This window comes from Strix uralensis, chromosome 16, assembly GCF_047716275.1.
Source record: "Strix uralensis isolate ZFMK-TIS-50842 chromosome 16, bStrUra1, whole genome shotgun sequence".
Taxonomy (NCBI): Eukaryota; Metazoa; Chordata; class Aves; order Strigiformes; family Strigidae; genus Strix; species Strix uralensis.
In genome coordinates this window covers 3476746-3494363 of record NC_133987.1, presented here as the reverse complement: position 1 = coordinate 3494363, position 17618 = coordinate 3476746, and the positions used below count along the sequence as shown (strand labels likewise).

Below are 17618 nucleotides of genomic sequence, written 5' to 3'. Positions count from 1 at the left end.
TGCCGTTCCCGCCCTGCCCCGCGCGGATTGGCGGCGGCCGCGCGGGACGGTTGAGCCGGCGGCGCGCGCCATGGCGGCAGGTAGCGGGGGGGGGGCCTCGGAGGTACCGGGGGGTCACTGGGGCGGCGGGACACGGGGCGACACCGGATCTGGGGGGGGGCTGGGAGCACGGAGATACCGGAGGCGTCACCGGGGTGGGGGGGTAACGGGGGCGTCACCGGGGCGGGAGGACTCGGAGCATGGCGTTACCGGGGGCGACAGCGGGCTCGGGGCACGGGGGTGTCACCGGGGCTGGTGGGGGGGCTCGGGACACGGAGATAACGGGGGCATCACCGGGGCTGGGGAGATTCGGGGTGCGGGGGTAACGGGGGCATCACCGGGGCTGGGGGGATTCGGGGTGCGGGGGTAACGGGGGTGTCACCGAGCACGGCGGCAGCACCAGGGCTGGGGGGACTCGGAGCACGGAGATAACGGGGGCGTCACCGAGGCTGGGGTGGGGGGGCTCGGGACACGGAGATAACGGGGGCATCACCGGGGCTGGGGGGCCTCGGGGCACGGAGATAACGGGGTGCCAACAGGGCAGGGGATCTTGAGACACGGAGCCATCAGCGGGGTCCCCGGTACAGGGGGTAACGGGGGGTGTCCGGGCGGGGGTACCATCCCCTCGCCAATCCCGGTGCCGGTACCGGCAGCCTGGCAGCGCCCCTACCTGAACATCTTCAAGCACTTCCGCGTGGAGGAGTGGAAGCGCTCCGCCAGGGAGGGGGACGTGGCCGCCCTCACGGTAACGGGGACACCGGCACCGCGGGGTGGGGGGGGCACCGGCCACGGGTGGGCCGCGCTGACCCCCCCGTCCCCCTTCCCTGTGGTTTCGGAAGGACTCGAGGCTGAAGGGAACCGTCTACCGGATCCGGGGCTCCGTCCCCGCCAGCAGCTACCTGCAGCTGCCCCGGTCGGGGACGCAGTCGCTGGGGCTGGCGGGGCGCTACCTCTACCTGCTCTTCAGGCCCATGCCCCGCAAGCACTTCGTCGTCCACCTGGACGTCACCACCGAGGTACGTGACACGGGGTGGCCTCGTTAAACCGCCGTCGTTAGTGTCGTGGCCCCATTGAAGGACATGGGGGTGGCAGCGGTGGTCTTCTGCGCTTGGGGGCATGCGGCATTTGGCCGGTGTTTGTTGCTGCTGGTGGGTTACCCCGGGCTGGAGATGGCTTCCATCCTCGTGGCCTCTCCAGAGGGGACAGGAGACACAGCCACGTGCCTTCTCCTCTGCAGCATTTCCCTGCCGAAGCCACCAGGGTGACTAAAGCTCTTTGCGTGTTTGTCTTCCCAGGAAAACCAGGTGGTTCGCATCTCTTTCTCCAACCTCTTCAAGGAGTTCAGATCCACAGCCACCTGGCTGCAGTTCCCCTTTGTTTGCGGAGCAGCCGAGGGCTCCGTGTGCGACCGCGTGGCCGGGGCCTCCAGGCACGGTGAGGAGCGTGTGAGGTGCTGCCGCTCACGGCGGCTGGCGCATCGCCACCGAAATAAATCGTTAGGAAAGAAATTGAGTTTCAGAAGTTGACTTGATGCGTTCAAGGAGGGTGGAGAGTGGTGGTCCTGAGCAGGAGACCCTCAGCAGCGGGAAGGTTGGAGCTGTAGCTCCCGTGAGGGATGTCCCCCATCCCTGTTCTCCTGAGCAGTGGGGCGCAGTGTCAGGCTGGGTGTGAGTCCACAGAGGCAGCGGGACTGCTTGTCTGTCCTTCCCCACCCCTGCACTGCTTGCTACAAGGCGAGTTTTCCCATCTCCCATCTTGACACAGACAAGCCAAGCCTGGTGGAAGTCTTGCCTGGTAAATACTTTTCACTTACCCATTGTTAACCTTGTGTCTCCCCTTCTGCGAGGTGCAGGGTCTGTAGCATCTTTTCCCATCTTCCCTTTTGCCACCTGCCGCTGTCCTCCCCAGATCTCGTGGGCGCAGCCCCTGCGGACGTGCGCTGGACCTGCCTGGTGCTTGACCTCCACTCCATCCTCTCCCTCTACCTCAACCGCCGTTACAGCCACCTGAAGAGCGTCAAGCTCTGCTCCAACCTGCTGGTGAAAAACCTCTGCACGAGCGACTTGGTGTTCGACCCAGGTGAGGAGCTGAGACCTCTGGTTTCTGCCGTGACTTCAACCCAGCCTGGGTAGAGCCCGTGGGGGTTTAAAGCTGCTTTTGCAGACGTGATGCCAGCAGGGTCGTTGGTGCTGGCAGGGCACTCAGCTGCTGTTACTGGAGCAGTACGATATGAAGCAGAAAAGGCAAAATACTTGGAACAATGTTAAGTTTCCACAGTCTCCTGACCTCTTGAGGAAAGTGTCCTCTCATTTTCCAGCTGTAAAAGTGAGTGGTAAGAGTAAAGTTAAATATCTTACCAAGGTTAGAATTCTTTTTGGGGGGAAAAAATCAGAGGTGTTACCAAGCCTCACATCTCTAAGGCCTGTGCTTTTATCTGCTGGAAAAGCCTGTGGTTTTTTTGTCTCAGAAATCTTCCAACCTACTTTTTTTATCCACCTATTCAGTGTGGCAAGTATACTTTGGTTGGTTCTGCCTTTCTTTTTTTGTGCTGGAAATCTGCCCGAACTGACTGGCCAACTGGAAAGCATCAGCGAAGAGGAAGTTATAGATACTGCTTTCAGATTCCTGAAACTTGTTGTATCTTGAAGACTTTCATGAATTTACAAACGCATGAAGGAAAGAAGACGAGAAAATGAGAAAAGAGCCTTAACACAAATCACGTGAAACTGCTGAATCACTGAATAGAAAACTTAAGTGAATCTTGGGGCCGGGGGATTTGTAACTCGAAACCAAGGGTTTATGCTGTGGGGTCTTCTTTGGAGGTTGAGAGTTTCAGGAATATTCCTGTGCAAAGGTGTGTTAGTTTGTTACCTCAGGGTTGTAATCTTTGTTTTTTCAGGTGTTCTCAAAGAGGGAAGTGATTTGTGCCCGTGTCCCACAGGAAGTGCGTGATTTCAGCCAGCTCCACGGGCCTTGGAGAACTTATTCTCTTTATCTTTATGTCTGTGCTGCCAGGTGTGACCTTTTCCGAGGCCCGGGTAGCTGACCTGGCCTGCCGCGGGGTCGCTCCCATGCCGCGGGAAATGGCTTTCCCTGTGCCGAAGGGAGAGAAGTGGCACGACCTCTATGACTACATCAGGTACGGCTGCTCCCGGCCGCTCTTGAGCCCACCGTGGCTCTGAGACCTCCCCGTTCCCCAGGGGAGGGCAGGACGGGTAACGCTGCTTATGGAGTGACGGATCCAGACAAACGTGGGGCTCGAGTGGAGACATTTTGGTCACCCCAACTCCAGCATTTAGGTGTCGTTAACAGGTCTACCCTGGTCTAAGCTTAATTGCTTAAATGTTTTGGGGTAGGAAAAAGGCTTCCTGGTGTTAACACCGGTCCCCTCTCTCAACCGTCTCTTGCTGGGATTGCTCCCATGGCTAACAGCTTAATGCAAGCCTTTCCTCTGGGCGTGCTGTTCCTCGGGAGCACTTCAGCCTCTTGCTAAGTTAAAGGGTAGCCTGCCAGGGGCTGCTGAGCTGTCACTGGCTGTAATGCCTCGCTGAGGGGCAGATATAAGCATACCTTCCTCAGCTTTGGTGCTGGGCTACCATCAGTGGTGAGGTTTTTGCCAGAGAACCGTGACAGCTCATTGCAGTCATCCATTTAGCAGCACTGCCTAAAGCACACGGTGCCGAGGTAACCCCTGGAAAGTAACAGTGTAGATGACACCTGGGAGATGCTTTAGTATCCCGATATTTGGGGGAGGATGGGGCAAAACGGGGAATTCTAGAGGAGACAGTGAAAAGGCTTTTGTGCCAGGCCATGAGTTATCAAGTGGGATTCCCAGGTGCCAGTGCAATATCCTGATTACACGGCACCTTCCTCTGACTTTGCTCAGGTTCCCATCCGAGGGGTCCAAGCTGCCGTACGACTCCATCCAGAAGAGCTGTGCCAGTCCTGCAGCAGGTGGGAAGGCTGGGGACAGCAGCCCAGGCTGTGCCACCCCGGGTGGATGCCTTGGGTTTCCAAAAGAGCCCAACCCGCTCCTCGTGTCACCCAGGTGGCCGAGTCTCGGAGGACCCCGTCCGCCAGCTGCCCCAGCCAGTGACGCTCACCAAAGCAGTCCGTGACCGACTGTCCCTCATCCATCAGATAACCAGTCCCAAAGCTGTAAGTGCACCGTGGAGGAGGCTGCGACTTCTTCCTTTCTGCCTCCCGTGGAGTTTTCCCCACGTCTTGTCTTTGAGTTCCTTTATTTAGGGCATAGAAGCTGCTGCTTGTTGTTTGCAGCTGATCTGGGCAGGTCAGACCCCTGATCTGGGCATGGTTTGGTGACCACAGCCCCGCAGTTAATGACTGGGTGGTTCAGTCTGGCGTGGTGCAGAGCAGAGACAAGATAAATGCCAAGTACCTCGTAATCTCCAGACATCTATCCTCCCTGTCTCAGCTGAGGCAGCAAATAGATGTGTTTTCAAATTATAGATAGGAAATGAGGACTGGAGACTAAAACTTGATCGGGTGCCCTCAGGGAGCAGAGCAGTGTGTGGAGTCTGGATTGCAGGCAGCTGCCCTCACCGCTGAGTTCCCCTTCCCTGCTGGTGGTGATGTGGGAGATGGGGCTCAGACTGGCTTACCAGGCAGCGTGGTGATGGGCTTTTGGAGAGGGACTGAGGGAAGCCATCCTTCTCACGCTGTGGAGAGGAAGAAAACGAGGATCGTGGCCACTTTGCTGTTCTGAACTGGGATGCGCCAGGCTGGCTGGCCAGGGGCTTTGAGCCTCCTCTGCTCAGTGGAGAGAGGGCGGCTCTTCCAGGGCTGGATCTTTTCTGGGGCTCTGGTTTGCTGTCTGGAGGAGGTGCACTGTGCACAGACAACACTGGGAGTGTAGGGAGAGTGGCTGGTTCACGTACCTGGCTGAGTTAGGTACACATTCATCCTTTTTATCGCTGTGGAGTCACTTGGGAGAGACGTGGCTGTCTCCCTGTCTCTGCCTTTGCGGTGGATGGGAGGCACTGGGAGGAGGGCTGATCTCTGTCTGAGGCTTTGCTCTTTCTCAGATGCCACGCCGGCGTCCTCTAATTGCAAAAACCATCCCTGAGGTTCACCTGACAGCCCCAGGGCCTCCGAGAGTGGTGCCTGCTGGGGACCAGGAGCTGGAGAAGAACCAGAGACCACACAGTGCAGGGGACACTGGGCAGTCACTGGCAATCAGTGATGGTGGCATCCACGTGTACGCTCATCAGAGGAGCAAACAAACCACCCGAGGTGTCCATGCTGGCTCAGAAGAGGTGGGTGAAGCCCTGAGGAGGCACAGCAGCCCAAGAGTGGCTTTGGGACGCTTATGGCTGATGTTTGTGAGCGTGGCAGAAGCAGCAGAGGGAACACAGGCTTCAGGCTGAAGTTTCAGTTAATCCTATGGAGTCCTTTTGCTGGCATTATTTTTTCTGACTAGCAGTTCTCCTTTCCACTAGTATCTTACTCGCCTTGAAAGAGGGACCCTGTGTTCAAATGCACTGACCTTAAGCTAATGATGTATGTTTACTAATTTGCCCAGAACGTGTACAGGAAGGGCCCTGGGCCAGGCGTGCCATCCAGCAGGAGAGCCTCTGCCTGCAGGGTAAGAGGACAGCCCTTCCTGCAGCAGCCACCAGCCCGCTGGGCATCACCAGGGCACTGGGGAGGGCTGGCTGTAACCCCCCAGCCTGGCTGGGATTGCTGCTTAATGCTGGGAAACCCCAGCTCCTCCTTCCTGCCAGATTTAACTTCTGCCAGGTTGAATACTTTAAAGCCATCCCCTCTAACAGGAGAGAACTCAAAGCTGCCTCTGTGCTTTGGAGAGAAACTAGCAATGGGGAAGGAGGGGGCTTGTGGGTGGAGGACCTCAGTCCAGTTCTAAGTGTGACAGTGCTGTCTGTTTTTTTTTTTTCCAGAGGCTCTTACCGGATCCCATCCTGAAGCTGAGAATGATTATTGGCTTTGGAGGCTGCAGCACCAAACAGGTCAGTAGCTCGGACGGTTTGGGGAGTTGATCTGTAATCACGTGGCCAGGGTATTGATTTTTTTGGAGGTGTGAAAGGCAGCTGAGTGCCACCCTTCCTGCACTTTTTGATGGGGAAAATGACCCCAGAGCAGATGGGCACGAGCTTATGTTTGTGCACAGATCTTCTGCTGTTATGATGGTGAATTAGAAATTATGGGGGACTTTTAGATCTCATGGCTTCTCTGTTTAAACACACTAAAATTAGAGCTGCTTTGTAGGAGTCTGGAAAGGAAGGGCTGTGTTTTCGATTGTTTCCATGGGGCACCCTGCCTCGCAGGAGCCCAGCTTGCAGTCTGTTAGGGTAAAGAAAGGGTCATTTTGGTTCAGCCAGTTCAAGGCTCTGCCGACATCATTTTCCTTGTGTCTGGTGTTGATGTAGTAGCCATGATTGCCAAATCCACTGAATTAAGTAGGGTGGTGGCTGGGCTCTTAGTCTTCCTTTGCAAGTTAGAGGGGTACTCGTTGTATGGGAGAGCATCCTTTCACCTGACATGTGCAGCAGATCTGTTGAAGAAATCTCTGCGGGTCCAGCCTCAGACCCGGGGGACCTCTGGAGGATCTGCAGCCCCCTCATTCCTGTCTTGGTCTGCAGGTGCTGTGGACTCAGGACAATGCTGCGGTGGTCTACCCCTGCCACGCTGTTATAGTGACCCTGCAGATCCAGACCGGAGAGCAGAGGTTCTTCATTGGACACACGGATAAGGTGAGCGTAACTCTCCTTACAGAGCCCCGTGGCAGCGCTGTCCTTGTACCGCAGATGTACCCCCGGTCCCAGCTCTCCTCGAGAGCCTCTAACCTGGTGCTTCCCACAGGTGTCAGCGCTGGCCTTCAACGGGAACAGCACCTTGCTGGCCTCGGCACAGGCTGGTGCCCTGAGCGTGGTGCGCCTCTGGGACTTCCCGACGGGCAGCTGCCTCTCAGTGTTTAAAACCCACGTCCAGTCCCTCTTGTCCCTGAGGTGGGTTTCAGCCTGGGCGTGGGGATGCGTTCAGGTGGGCTAAATGTTGCAGCATGGCAGCTTTCCTGCGCTATTCATGCGTGATAAGCCAGGGGTGAATTATAGCTCTCCTTCATCTGCCTGTGTTTATCACCGAGACCTGCTGGCGGCTGGCCCGGAACAGCCGATACGCTGCCAGCTCCCTCCTGAGCTTATCCCTCAGGTCTTGCAGTCTCCCCATACCCACAACTTGTCTCCTTTTATTCCCCACTGAGATGCGCTCGGGGTACAAAGAGCTGCATTTCACCAGGTGCCCTCTTCTTGCAGCTTTTCCTACAGTGGAGCCGTTCTGTGTGGCGTCGGAAAGGATGGGCACGGCAAAACGGTGAGAAATGAAACTTGGGTTTGGAGGCTTTCCTGCCCCATGAACAAGCAACATGAGATGGCTGCCCTCCCAGATTATTTTGCAGACAAACCTCTGCTCTGGGCTTTCATAGAGATGTTCTTCACTGTAGTCAGAGGGAGATCCCTTTCTTGTTAGCTGCTTAGAAAATACTTCCCTTCTACCCAATGCTTGTGAGTATTTGCATGCACGTTCTTCAGCTGCAAGCAAACAAATCGTTTTGGAAGGAGCCTGTGAGACCTGCTTGGTTGAGCTTTGGGGCTGTTTCTGTCCCTGGTGTTGTCCCCACTAGGAGCCCAGGCGGGGTGATGGAGGCGGTGGTGTGATTCTGCCGCACCCTGCAGGGATCGCTACGGGCTCACACGCCGCGTTGCCGCTCGCCTCCGCAGCCATTCCAGCCCACCGGACTGAGGGTCAAACGTGTTTGTGTGGCATTTCAGCTGGAAGGCTTGCGAACACATAGTGATGGAATGGGAATTGAAATGGGAGGTTCAGCACTGACTGGAGCCCCAAACCCCCTTTTTTTTTTTTTATAGCATTTAGGGGAAGATGCGAGGTTTAATCCTTCAGTTCTGAGCATCACAGACATTGCTGCTAGAAGGGATGCTGGGAACTGAAGCTGCCACCCACCAGTGCAGCTAAGGGATGACGCAGATCCCACATGTAGCAGTCAAAAATAAAATTGTTTCATGGGACTGGGGGTTTTGTTTTATCAGTGGAACTGTTTTTATCCACTGATCCCTTATTGACAACCACCAGCAATTAGCTGTGCCATCGCTAACTGCGTACTGCCTGCACGAAAAAACAAACAATGCTCCATTTTTTTTCCCAGCACGTGGCAGTGGTCCACAATGGGGGTGGGAACTGTCAAGCTGAAACTGGGGAGGGGGGATCAGTAGGGCGAAAGCAGGATGGGAGAACAGGGTGTACTGCGGCGCTGGCCAGGAGCACCTCTCCCAGGGTGATGCCTCAGCCCATCCCAGCTGCCAAGGTGATCCTGGGTCTGTTTTTAACACTGTTTGGAAGTGCAGAGCATCAAATCACCTGCATTTCTTCACCCATCTCCTGCTTTTCTTTGGGGAAAGGGTTTAACTCTTGCCTCTCGTGATGGGCACTGTGAGTGTGCAAAGTGCTGCGAGAGCCAGCGCAGCCAGACACGTGCTACCTCCAGCTCTCGCGGACTGGCTCAGCCCTGATACAGCTCTTATATCTCAGCAGGCAGAGTTCCCACTCCTCTGTGGATTTTCTTTCCAAGTCTGAGCCCTGTTGCCAGGCAGCCCTGGGATTTAGAACCTATGATTATGGATGCCAGACAAGTACATTGCCATGAAGCTTTGCAAAGCTGTTGGACTGTCCTAAACCCTCTGTGCAAGAGGTTTTTTTTTTTTCCCCTGCTTCAACTCTGTTATCAATACTTTGTGCCCAGCTCTGGAATAGGCTCACGTATGTGCAGCTGGTCAGCTGCTGTAATGAAAAGCTCTTTTGCTGCCAAGGTTTCCACGTTTGAGCAGCTCTTCCATCATGTTTTCTTGCTTCAGATGGTGGTGGTGTGGAATGCTGCTCAGGTGACCCGTGGTGGAGAGGTGGCCGTGCTGGCCAAAGCACACACTGATGTGGACATCCAGGCCTTGAAGATTGCTTTTTTTGATGATAGAAGGTAGCTTGCAAAGAAAATAAATCAAAAGCATTGGTTCTGGCATGGCTGCAGGGGCAATCGTGGTGCTGCAGCCATCCAGTTGCCATTCCTGTTCTCAGTCCTCGCTGTCAGGTGGTGGCCCTTGGGGCACTCTCCTTTCGCGGGGAGCTTGGAGAGTCCTGCCCTGGTCCTCACGCAGTCTCTCCCGGGACAGGATGGTATCGTGCGGCCGGGACAACGTCAGGCTGTGGCGAGTGCGGAGCGGAGCGCTGCGCTCGTGTCCCGTCAATCTGGGCGAGTACCACTCCCTGGAGTTCACCGACCTGGCCTTCGAGGAGGGGCACGCGGCTGAGCGGGAGCCGGAGGACCGCACGCTGTAAGGGGCTGCTGGGCTCCACCGTCACCCGTCCGCGGGGCAGCCTGCCGGGAGGGAGCTCTACGGCTCTCGGCTGCCTTCAGCGTCCTCCTTCCCCCTCCTCTGTGGGAGCATGGCGTTTTGCTTGGGTTTTCCCTGCAAAATACATACGGCTTCTGGAGCTGGGAGAGCCTCTCCCCTCCTCAGTGTGCTTCATGTCCCAAAAGAGATTGGGCTGCCTGTAGAATAGCCCAAGGAGTGGGTCTTTCCTCTTGCCATACTGATGTTTTGCCTTATTCAGTGAACCTCTCCCTGACCCAAGGCTAGTGGTTAGCTTTCTGCTGGCAGCAGGAGGAGTGTGGTGCATATCCTCTTGCGTATAGACAGACACTTTTCATCAAAGCCAGACCTTTGTTGCTACCACATACTCTTCCATAAAGGCAGAGCTGTCGGCTCCGCTGGCCCTGCCTTCCTCTGGGCTGTGTCCTGGGGCAGAGAGAGGTTCCTTTCTGAAGCCTATGCCAAGCTTTTAGCTCTTTTGCGAACTGATGTTTCAAAGGGACAGGAAATCAAATAGGAAGCTCTGGCTTGGTTGTAGATTTGTTAAGGTAGCTCATGGAAAGGTGCCCTTGAACACCTTGTTGACCCCTTAGGTTACTGTGAACCAGAATTGCTTTCCATCAGGCAAACAGTTTAACAGGTGAACCAAGCTGGGTTTTTACTAAACCATGCCGACACAGCTCCTCTTAACCCTGGGGTGCCAGAGCAGGGGTCTCTCTCCTTTACAGCTTTGTCTGCAGCAAGAGCGGCCACGTCCTGGAGGTGGACTACAAGAACGTCTGCATGAGGAGCGCGCGGCGGCTCCTGCCCGCACAGCCCCAGGGCTGCCAGCAGCAGGACAAGGCAGGCAGCGGTGCAGGTAGGAGTATCTGCAGGCAGGGAGGAGGGGGGTCAGCAGGGGAGCACTTCAGCCATCGTCGGGGGCAGAAATGAACTCAAATCTCTGGTAAAATAAACCAGCTATTTACCTACTGCTAAGGATTATTTTGGGTTGATTAGATCATTGCTAGCTATTTGCCTCTTAAGTACTGCAAATAATCTTCCTTAGTACAGCAAAGTATCATTTTAAGAAAGAATTTTAGCATTTTCAATGCTGATTGCACTTTCAGAGAAACACTACTTTTAGAAACATGAAACAAGGTCTTAATTTGCTGATGGGAGTCTTAATGTAGAGATGGAAAAAGAGCGAGGCAGACCAACGAAATTTTGATGATTTTTTTTCATTATTCAGCCTGTGCAGAGTGTTTGGGAAATCTTTGTTGCTGTATACTAAGTAGTACAGCTTTCGGCCCTTCCGTTCATTTTAACAGCGGGAAGAATTCACTTTCAAGTGTGATTGCTATGATACCTTAAAACTTAGTGCATAGTTTGCTTTGGCAAATTGAGCTAATTAATGTAGAGCATGCCTCTTTGAGAGCTATGTAACTCTGGTTCTCACTTCATGGGCGAGAAAATGCCCAAGAGGAGATGAAACAATGTCCTTGGGTGTCCTCCTGGTAGCAGTGCTGGCTCTTGCCAGTGCTTTGACCAACGGACTTTATACCTGAATCAAAAAACGCAGCTTCTGTAGGTCTGTATTCTCTGTACCTTCTCACTACGCCGCAGAGAGGATTTGAGACGTGGAAATGAAAGGGGTTTGCATCTCTGCCAGTTAATCTAGGACATCCCTTGCTACAAGATCCTGTTCAAGGCAAAAATATGGCAGGGTTTAACAAGCGGCAAGGATTTTCTGTGCCTGGCGAGAGTTGCACAATGGTAAAGAGGAGTGCTGGAAAGAGATGGGGACTGAATGTGTTTTGAGTCACCATGGGATTCCTGGTTGCTGCTTCTGAGGCTTCAGCTGCTGGTGCGGGTGGACCATTGGACTCAGCTCTGGGAGGGGGCAGTCCTCAGTTTGAGTTTTCTTGTTTCAGCTGTACAAGTTAGTGTTGTTTTTTGGGTTTTCAGGCCCTGGGATCGCTATAAACAGTATTAGTCTCTCCTCAACCTTCTGTGCTACGGGTTCAGAAGATGGCTACCTGCGGCTGTGGCCACTGGACTTCTCAGCTGTTGTCTTAGAGGCAGGTGAGTAGAGCTGGGAGCAGTGCTTCCGAGCTCCACACCTCCATCAGCCTGCTCCTGTGAAGCCAGAACTCCACTGACATACCTCCTCACACAGTTCTCATGAACGAAGGCATCTTTTATGCCTGCTGTGTCTAGGGGTGACTGGCTTGGAAGTCTTCTACTTCAACGACAATTATTCATGTTCAGTCTTACAACTCATAGGAGAAAGGCAGGATGTCCTGGGTGAGAGCAGGCACTCCATCTTGATTTCTGTGCCCTTGTACCCATGGCTCATCTGTCTGTGAAAAATTAGGGGAGAAGTCAAGCAGTTCTTCGCTCTTTTTGAAACAATCACTGTAACAGCAGAGCCTGGGGACTTCTAGAAAGGGCAGAGACTAGTTTGTCACTAAAATCAAGCCTGCAGGCATTCAGTCTTCAGCTGGCGGGATGCTCATTCCTGTGTCATTACTTTCCTGAGTGCAAATCTGGTTTGGTAGCTGTGTTTCAGCTGCTCCTTTTCCAGGGGAGTTTGCTGACTCCTGTGTCTTTCCCCAGAGCACGAGGCTCCGGTGAGTTCTGTCTGCATCAGCCCAGACAGCCACAAAGTCTTGTGCACAACTGCCACTGGGAATCTGGGCTACCTGGATATCCAGTCCCGGGACTATAACACCCTCATGCGCTCTCATGAGGACTCCATTTTGGCATTCTCAGTAGAGGGGACCTGGAAGCAGATGGCAACAGTGTCTCAGGACAATACCATCCGAGTCTGGGACCTCGTCTCCATGCAGCAGGTAGGTGAGATGAGAGTCAGTAGGTGTCTTGCATTTAGTCTCTGCTTAGTCTCTGTTCAGTTTGGTTATCAACGCTCCACCATTCGAGAGCCCTTAAATGTCCTCCCTGAAGCTTGGGGGAGTAGCATGGGTAAGAAATCCTTTGGAAGTGTGGAGTTCTGAGAGTTTTAGCTTAGTGCATAATTTGGCCTTAGCTTCTGAAGCTATTGTTAAACAAAAATATTTTCTTTTCCTCCGTCTTTTGAATATTGCTTTTTAACACAAAACATAATACCCAAGGGCTTTATCTAAACTCCCACAGACCCAGGACTTCACTGGGCTTTAGATCCATCCAGGCAAGATCAGATTTCTGCTGTGGGACACGCTCATGGTGGAGGCCCGAGGCTGTTTTGTTGTTAGGTGCAGCTGCCAGGTAGAGCTTTATCCATCTTTGTGCCTGCGGTGTGTCTCTTCCCCGCAGCTGTATGACTTCACAGCTGCAGATGAAATGCCGTGTGCTGTGGCCTTTCACCCCACGCAGCAGATCCTGGCCTGTGGCTTTGACAGCGGGATGGTGCGGACCTTCAGCTTGGCTGCTTCCGATCTCCTGGTAGAGCACAAGTAAGTGCTTGCAGTGTGAGCTGCACTGAGGCAGATACGTCTCTAACTGGGTGTCCTGGCAAGAGCCACAGTGATAATCATGGAGGCAGAAAAAGTGCTTTTCTTGAGCTCAACAATTCTCATATCCCAGCTGAGTGGGTTTCAGGCAGAGATAGCCTGCTGTGCCAAGGCTCTGCGTGGTAAAAGTCCAACCTGCAAAGACTATGAGGGTTTTCTTTGTGACTTCCCAGTGGACAGTTGGCCAACAGTAGGAAAGAGCTTGTCCTAGAGAGCAACTGAACAGGGAGCCCTTGTGAGCCTTGGTGTGGGAAGCGGAGGATGCTCCAGAGGGAGAGGGAGCATGTCCCATCCTGGACACAGCTGGAGTGCTGCGCTTGCTGCTCTGTTTTCCAAAAAGTTAGAGTGTTGATTGTCCTGGACTGCTGCAGGTGTGAGCGTGGTGGGATCCTCTGCCTGTCCCTGATTATTTTGTTCTCCTGGGTTCTTCACCATGTTGCACTCGGTGTTGCTACTGTTTTCTGGGGGTTTGTTTTTTCTCCTCCCCTTTTTCAAGTTTTCTGCCTTCTTTCAGGCAGCACCGCACTGTGATCACTGGACTGACCTTCTCTCCCAATGGCAAGTTCATGTTCAGCTCCTGTTTGCAGGGAACTCTGGCTCTCTACAGCTGTATGGTGCAGAAGAGCCACGTCCTGAGAGTCCTGGGTAAGACTCTGAGGTTGTGGGTTGCCTTTCTTCATTTTTTATTAGCACAGACATCCTAGCACCAAAGCCAAACCAGACTCAACCTACTCAGAGAGATATTTTCTGATGAACCTCCTGAGCTGTGTCATTTATGTTGACACCGTATGTGTGAGCAAACCCTAGTGACTGCCAACCCTTCCCTACCTGTCCTGGTTCAAATGCTCTCAGCTTGCTTGGTGTTACGATTTCGTGAATGGGATGGAATCGCAGAGACTTATTCATGCTCAAGCCCTGACTCTTTCCGTTCTGTGGATGTGCAGCTTAATTTGTTTAAACTGGATCGTTTCCCTAATCCTGCCTGCAGCAGAGCTGTGCAAAGAGCCGTGCTGGTGAGCAGAGAAGGTGGAGAGCTGCAGGCAGGGGAAGCAGTGCAGGGGCAAGGCAGTTTGGAAACATTAATGTCACATCTAATGTACGCCTTTGAAATGAGCTGTGGCAGCACAAGCTCAGGCAGGGAAAGGGAGCTCTGTTATGCCAGAGCATACAAAGAGGGGGATCCTGCCCCAGGGAGGGTGCAGCTGAGGTAGGTGGAGAAGGAACAGGGGCTCGGAGACATAAGGGAATTTGTCCAAAATCACCCAAGTTTGGTGCAGTGCTGCAGCTGGACCTTTACATGTTGACTACTCTGAAATCGTGTTCACTGCCTGGCCATGTTCCAGGGACAGAAGAGTGGAATTTTGGTAATGGAATAAATAGAGAAAATTGCTGTGATTTCTGTGATATTTAGACCTTTGGGTCTATCTGCTCACTGGACTGACATCAGCATGGTGGGGTTCAGCCCTGACTTTGTTCTGTGCAGGGTTCAGACACCCGGGCTGCAGCTGAGATCTCACATCCATAGCTCCTTGTCACAGCTTCTTGTAACGCTAGAAAATAAACACTAAAATCAATTTTATTCCCTTGACTTTGTTCTCTCCTTGAAAACACCACATGTTCAGTCAGGCAACAAGCTGTGTATCTAGACCTTGCCTGTGAGGTGGTTCACTGCACGTTTTGGGTGTTGCAGATAAAATTTGTAGCATCTTCTGCAACAGAGGTTGCTTCTTTCTCAGGCCAGAACATTAACCCAAGGCTGATTTGGAGGCAGGAGAAGCTGCGGCTACCAGTCAGCAGCACCATCACAGTGAGCTGGCTGCAGCGTGGGCTTTGCTCCTCTCTTCACTCTCTTTCTTGCTGTGGCCCTCAGGCAATGTGGTGGCCCGGGATGCTGGGAGCGGTCCAGATGCTTTGGTGGTCAGTGGGGACAACCGTCTCTTGGCTTTCGTGGGTCCCTCCAAGTATGTTGTGACCGTGATGGAGGCCTGCTCTCTAGATGAGGTACCCAGCAGGCTCCCCTCGTTCCTGGGGGAGGGTGGGGAGGGGAGCGTGCTCCACAGGGTGCCACGGGATGGTGGGGAAATTCCCCTAGGCTGCATCAGATGAGAGAGATCAAGAGCCTTGGGGACCAGCAGTGTTGGAGATGGCCCTTCCCTGCACAGCAGAACCTTGCTCAGGGTGCTTACAACAAGGTTGGTTTTCCATTCTGTGAGATAGAAACAAGAAGGTCAAGGTTTCTTCTTCTCCAGCTTCATTCCCCTCTAGAAAGATAATTTGGAGAAGTCTTGTGTAGACTGACAGCTCCAACACCTCTTTGTGAGCTGCTCTCCTGGGCAGCTGGGACATTGCCTGGACCCTGCAGCTCCTCATTAGGTGGGAAGGGAGGGGTCTGGGGAGCTCTGTAGCTTCTTATTAGCCATGAGAGCAATCCTGAGGCTTCTGCAGTATTTGCTCCAGGATGTTTGTTCAGTAGCTCCTTGTTTCACAGCTGCTGAGGGTGGACATCAGCATCCTCGATTTGAACAGCACGGCCTTGGACTCTGCAGTGAGAGTCTGCTTCGCTCCTGTGCCTCGAGGCGAGCTCCTGGTATCCACTTCTTCCAATAAAATCCTTGTGCTTGATGCAAAAACAGGACGACTGGTGCGGGAGGTAGGACACTCTGAAATTCATGTACTGAGGTCTTGTCATGTGGGGCTTGGGCACTTCATGTCACTGTTGGAGGCTAAATGAGAAAAGAGCTCAGCCTGGAGTTCACAGGCTTCAAAGAAACACATGACTGGCAAGCCCGTAGCTATCCTGGTGTGGTCGTGCTCAGGGTGAGCCTGAGCTTGTCCTTGTTTTCCATGCTGTCACACTTCCAGCTGAAGCATAAGTAAGGACGTGAACTAGCTCAGTTAATGCTGCTGGTGCCGTTTCTTGTCCTCAGGTGTCTCCTGTGCACAAGCTGTCCTGTTCTTCCTTGGTGTTGAGCAAGGACAGCAGGTACCTGCTCACTGCTGGTGACAAAGTCATCAAAGTGTGGGACTATCAGATGCGCTTCGATATCAACTTCCAGGTACTGCCCACAAAGGGAGGGAAGGGGATTGGTGTGGCATTTCTGAATTCCTGGAGAAGAGAGCAGCAAATGCCCTCTTTGTGACTTGGCCCAGTGTCTCCAGTCCCAGTTTGCCCAGCAGCTGTGAAATGCAGCCCTATTCCCTCGTTGTAGTAACGCCCGGCCCTGAGCACAGGTAGGGGCTGCCAAAGTACCACACCTAGCGAGGCCCTCTGCGAAGGACAGAGGGAGGTGTTACCTGTGTGCTAGGGACGGAGCCACCCAGAGAGGAAAATGGTTCGCCCGGGGATTCAGAGGTATTGAGAGTTAGGATAAAACCTTGGAGGTTTTCAGCTTCTGCTTGCTTCTCCGGATCGGTGTGTTGAAGGTCAACCCCAGGTTGATCAACCCTAGAGCACCATAGGGGTGGTGCTGGCCTTTTGAGGAGTGTAGACACTGTCTACCCAGGGTAGGGAGTGCAGTAACCACCATCCTGATAGGACAGGCGTGGTGATGAAGGTCAAGGTGTGCTCTCTCCCAGGTGTACATCGGTCACTCGGAGCCAGTGCGCCAGGTGGCCTTCACCCCAGACCAACGGCACGTCATCAGCGTTGGAGATGCCATCTTCCTCTGGGATTTCCTGGCTCTGCCTGTGGAGAGGTCACCCCCAGCCAGGTAAGTGCACTGTGCTGGGCAGTGCCTTCCCCTGCTTCCCCTCACCTCCCCTGCCCCAGCCCCTTTTGGTGTAACACCGCTCTCCTTGCCTTCCCAGGGCTCATTCCTCCAAGTCCGCTCTGCTGCCGGGAGCAGGTGAGTTTGGCTTCTCCCGTGAGTTGTGCTGGCTGGCAGGTCGGCAGCTCTTCCACCGCTGCTTTTTGGGGCAGAGGGTAAGGTTTGGGGGTTTTTGGTTCCTTCCCTGAAGCAGTCACATAGTGGGGGGTTAACCAGCTAATTAGCTCCAAAGGACAGTCTCCAGTTAACTAGCACCTCTCAGTGGGAGTCTGCCAAGGAGGGGATGTTCTGAGCAAAGCCACTCTGGGTTTTCTGCTAGGTCTTTCAGCTTTTGCTTTCTGTCTTTCACTGCCTCCATCTCTTCTGTCTTCATTTTCCCTGACCTCGTTATCCCTTTCTCTCTCCCTTTCTGGAAGGACAGAGAAGTGGCTTCTCCTGTGTAGGAGGGAGCTGAAGAAATGAGCTTGGAGGTATCACCATTAATCAGCCCAGGAGGATGAGAGGATCTAAGGGATGAAGGAAGTTACACAAGCCCTTTTCTTTTCACAGAAGGGAGCCCTGAGAAGCTAAAGGATTCCTCTGAGACACCTCGGCAGATAGTTCCTCTTCCATTGTCATCCTCACCACCGTGTTTGGATGTCAGCTCTGTCCACCAAGCAGGATGTCAAAGTAAGAGGAACTGCTTGCGGGAAAGGGGAAAATTAATCTTGTTTTAGGAAAAACGCCTTGCCTAGTTTAGCAGCATCCTTGGAGCCGTCCCTGCCCGTGTTTCCTTTCCTGTGGACTGACAGACCAGTCTGCACTTTCCTTCCCCTAAGTTGGACAAAGCTAGCCAGAGGTGTTGGCATTCAGCACCACTTAATCCTCTGCTCTCCTCCACTGAGCTGCTGGCACAGCTTCTC

At 53.6% G+C, this 17618-nt stretch overlaps 1 protein-coding gene across 1 annotated transcript in view; it reads left to right on the top strand.

Annotated features, from left to right (window-relative positions):
- The first annotated feature begins 22 nt into the window (after positions 1-22).
- Positions 23-17618, top strand: part of LOC141950958 (mitochondrial Rho GTPase 2) — a 45147-nt gene continuing 27551 nt past the window's right edge. Inside the window, exons 1-26 of the mRNA XM_074886538.1 lie at positions 23-80; positions 693-784; positions 879-1055; positions 1335-1473; positions 1948-2118; positions 3055-3178; positions 3926-3993; positions 4088-4197; positions 5085-5315; positions 5958-6026; positions 6660-6770; positions 6880-7025; positions 7332-7389; positions 8946-9064; positions 9258-9419; positions 10187-10317; positions 11406-11522; positions 12057-12292; positions 12753-12892; positions 13464-13594; positions 14820-14950; positions 15438-15599; positions 15877-16005; positions 16526-16659; positions 16757-16794; positions 17266-17385. Of these exons, the coding sequence (XP_074742639.1) occupies positions 71-80; positions 693-784; positions 879-1055; positions 1335-1473; positions 1948-2118; positions 3055-3178; positions 3926-3993; positions 4088-4197; positions 5085-5315; positions 5958-6026; positions 6660-6770; positions 6880-7025; positions 7332-7389; positions 8946-9064; positions 9258-9419; positions 10187-10317; positions 11406-11522; positions 12057-12292; positions 12753-12892; positions 13464-13594; positions 14820-14950; positions 15438-15599; positions 15877-16005; positions 16526-16659; positions 16757-16794; positions 17266-17385 (3256 nt within the window). The 5' untranslated portion in view covers positions 23-70. The remainder of the gene's footprint in view (positions 81-692; positions 785-878; positions 1056-1334; positions 1474-1947; positions 2119-3054; positions 3179-3925; positions 3994-4087; positions 4198-5084; positions 5316-5957; positions 6027-6659; positions 6771-6879; positions 7026-7331; positions 7390-8945; positions 9065-9257; positions 9420-10186; positions 10318-11405; positions 11523-12056; positions 12293-12752; positions 12893-13463; positions 13595-14819; positions 14951-15437; positions 15600-15876; positions 16006-16525; positions 16660-16756; positions 16795-17265; positions 17386-17618) is intronic.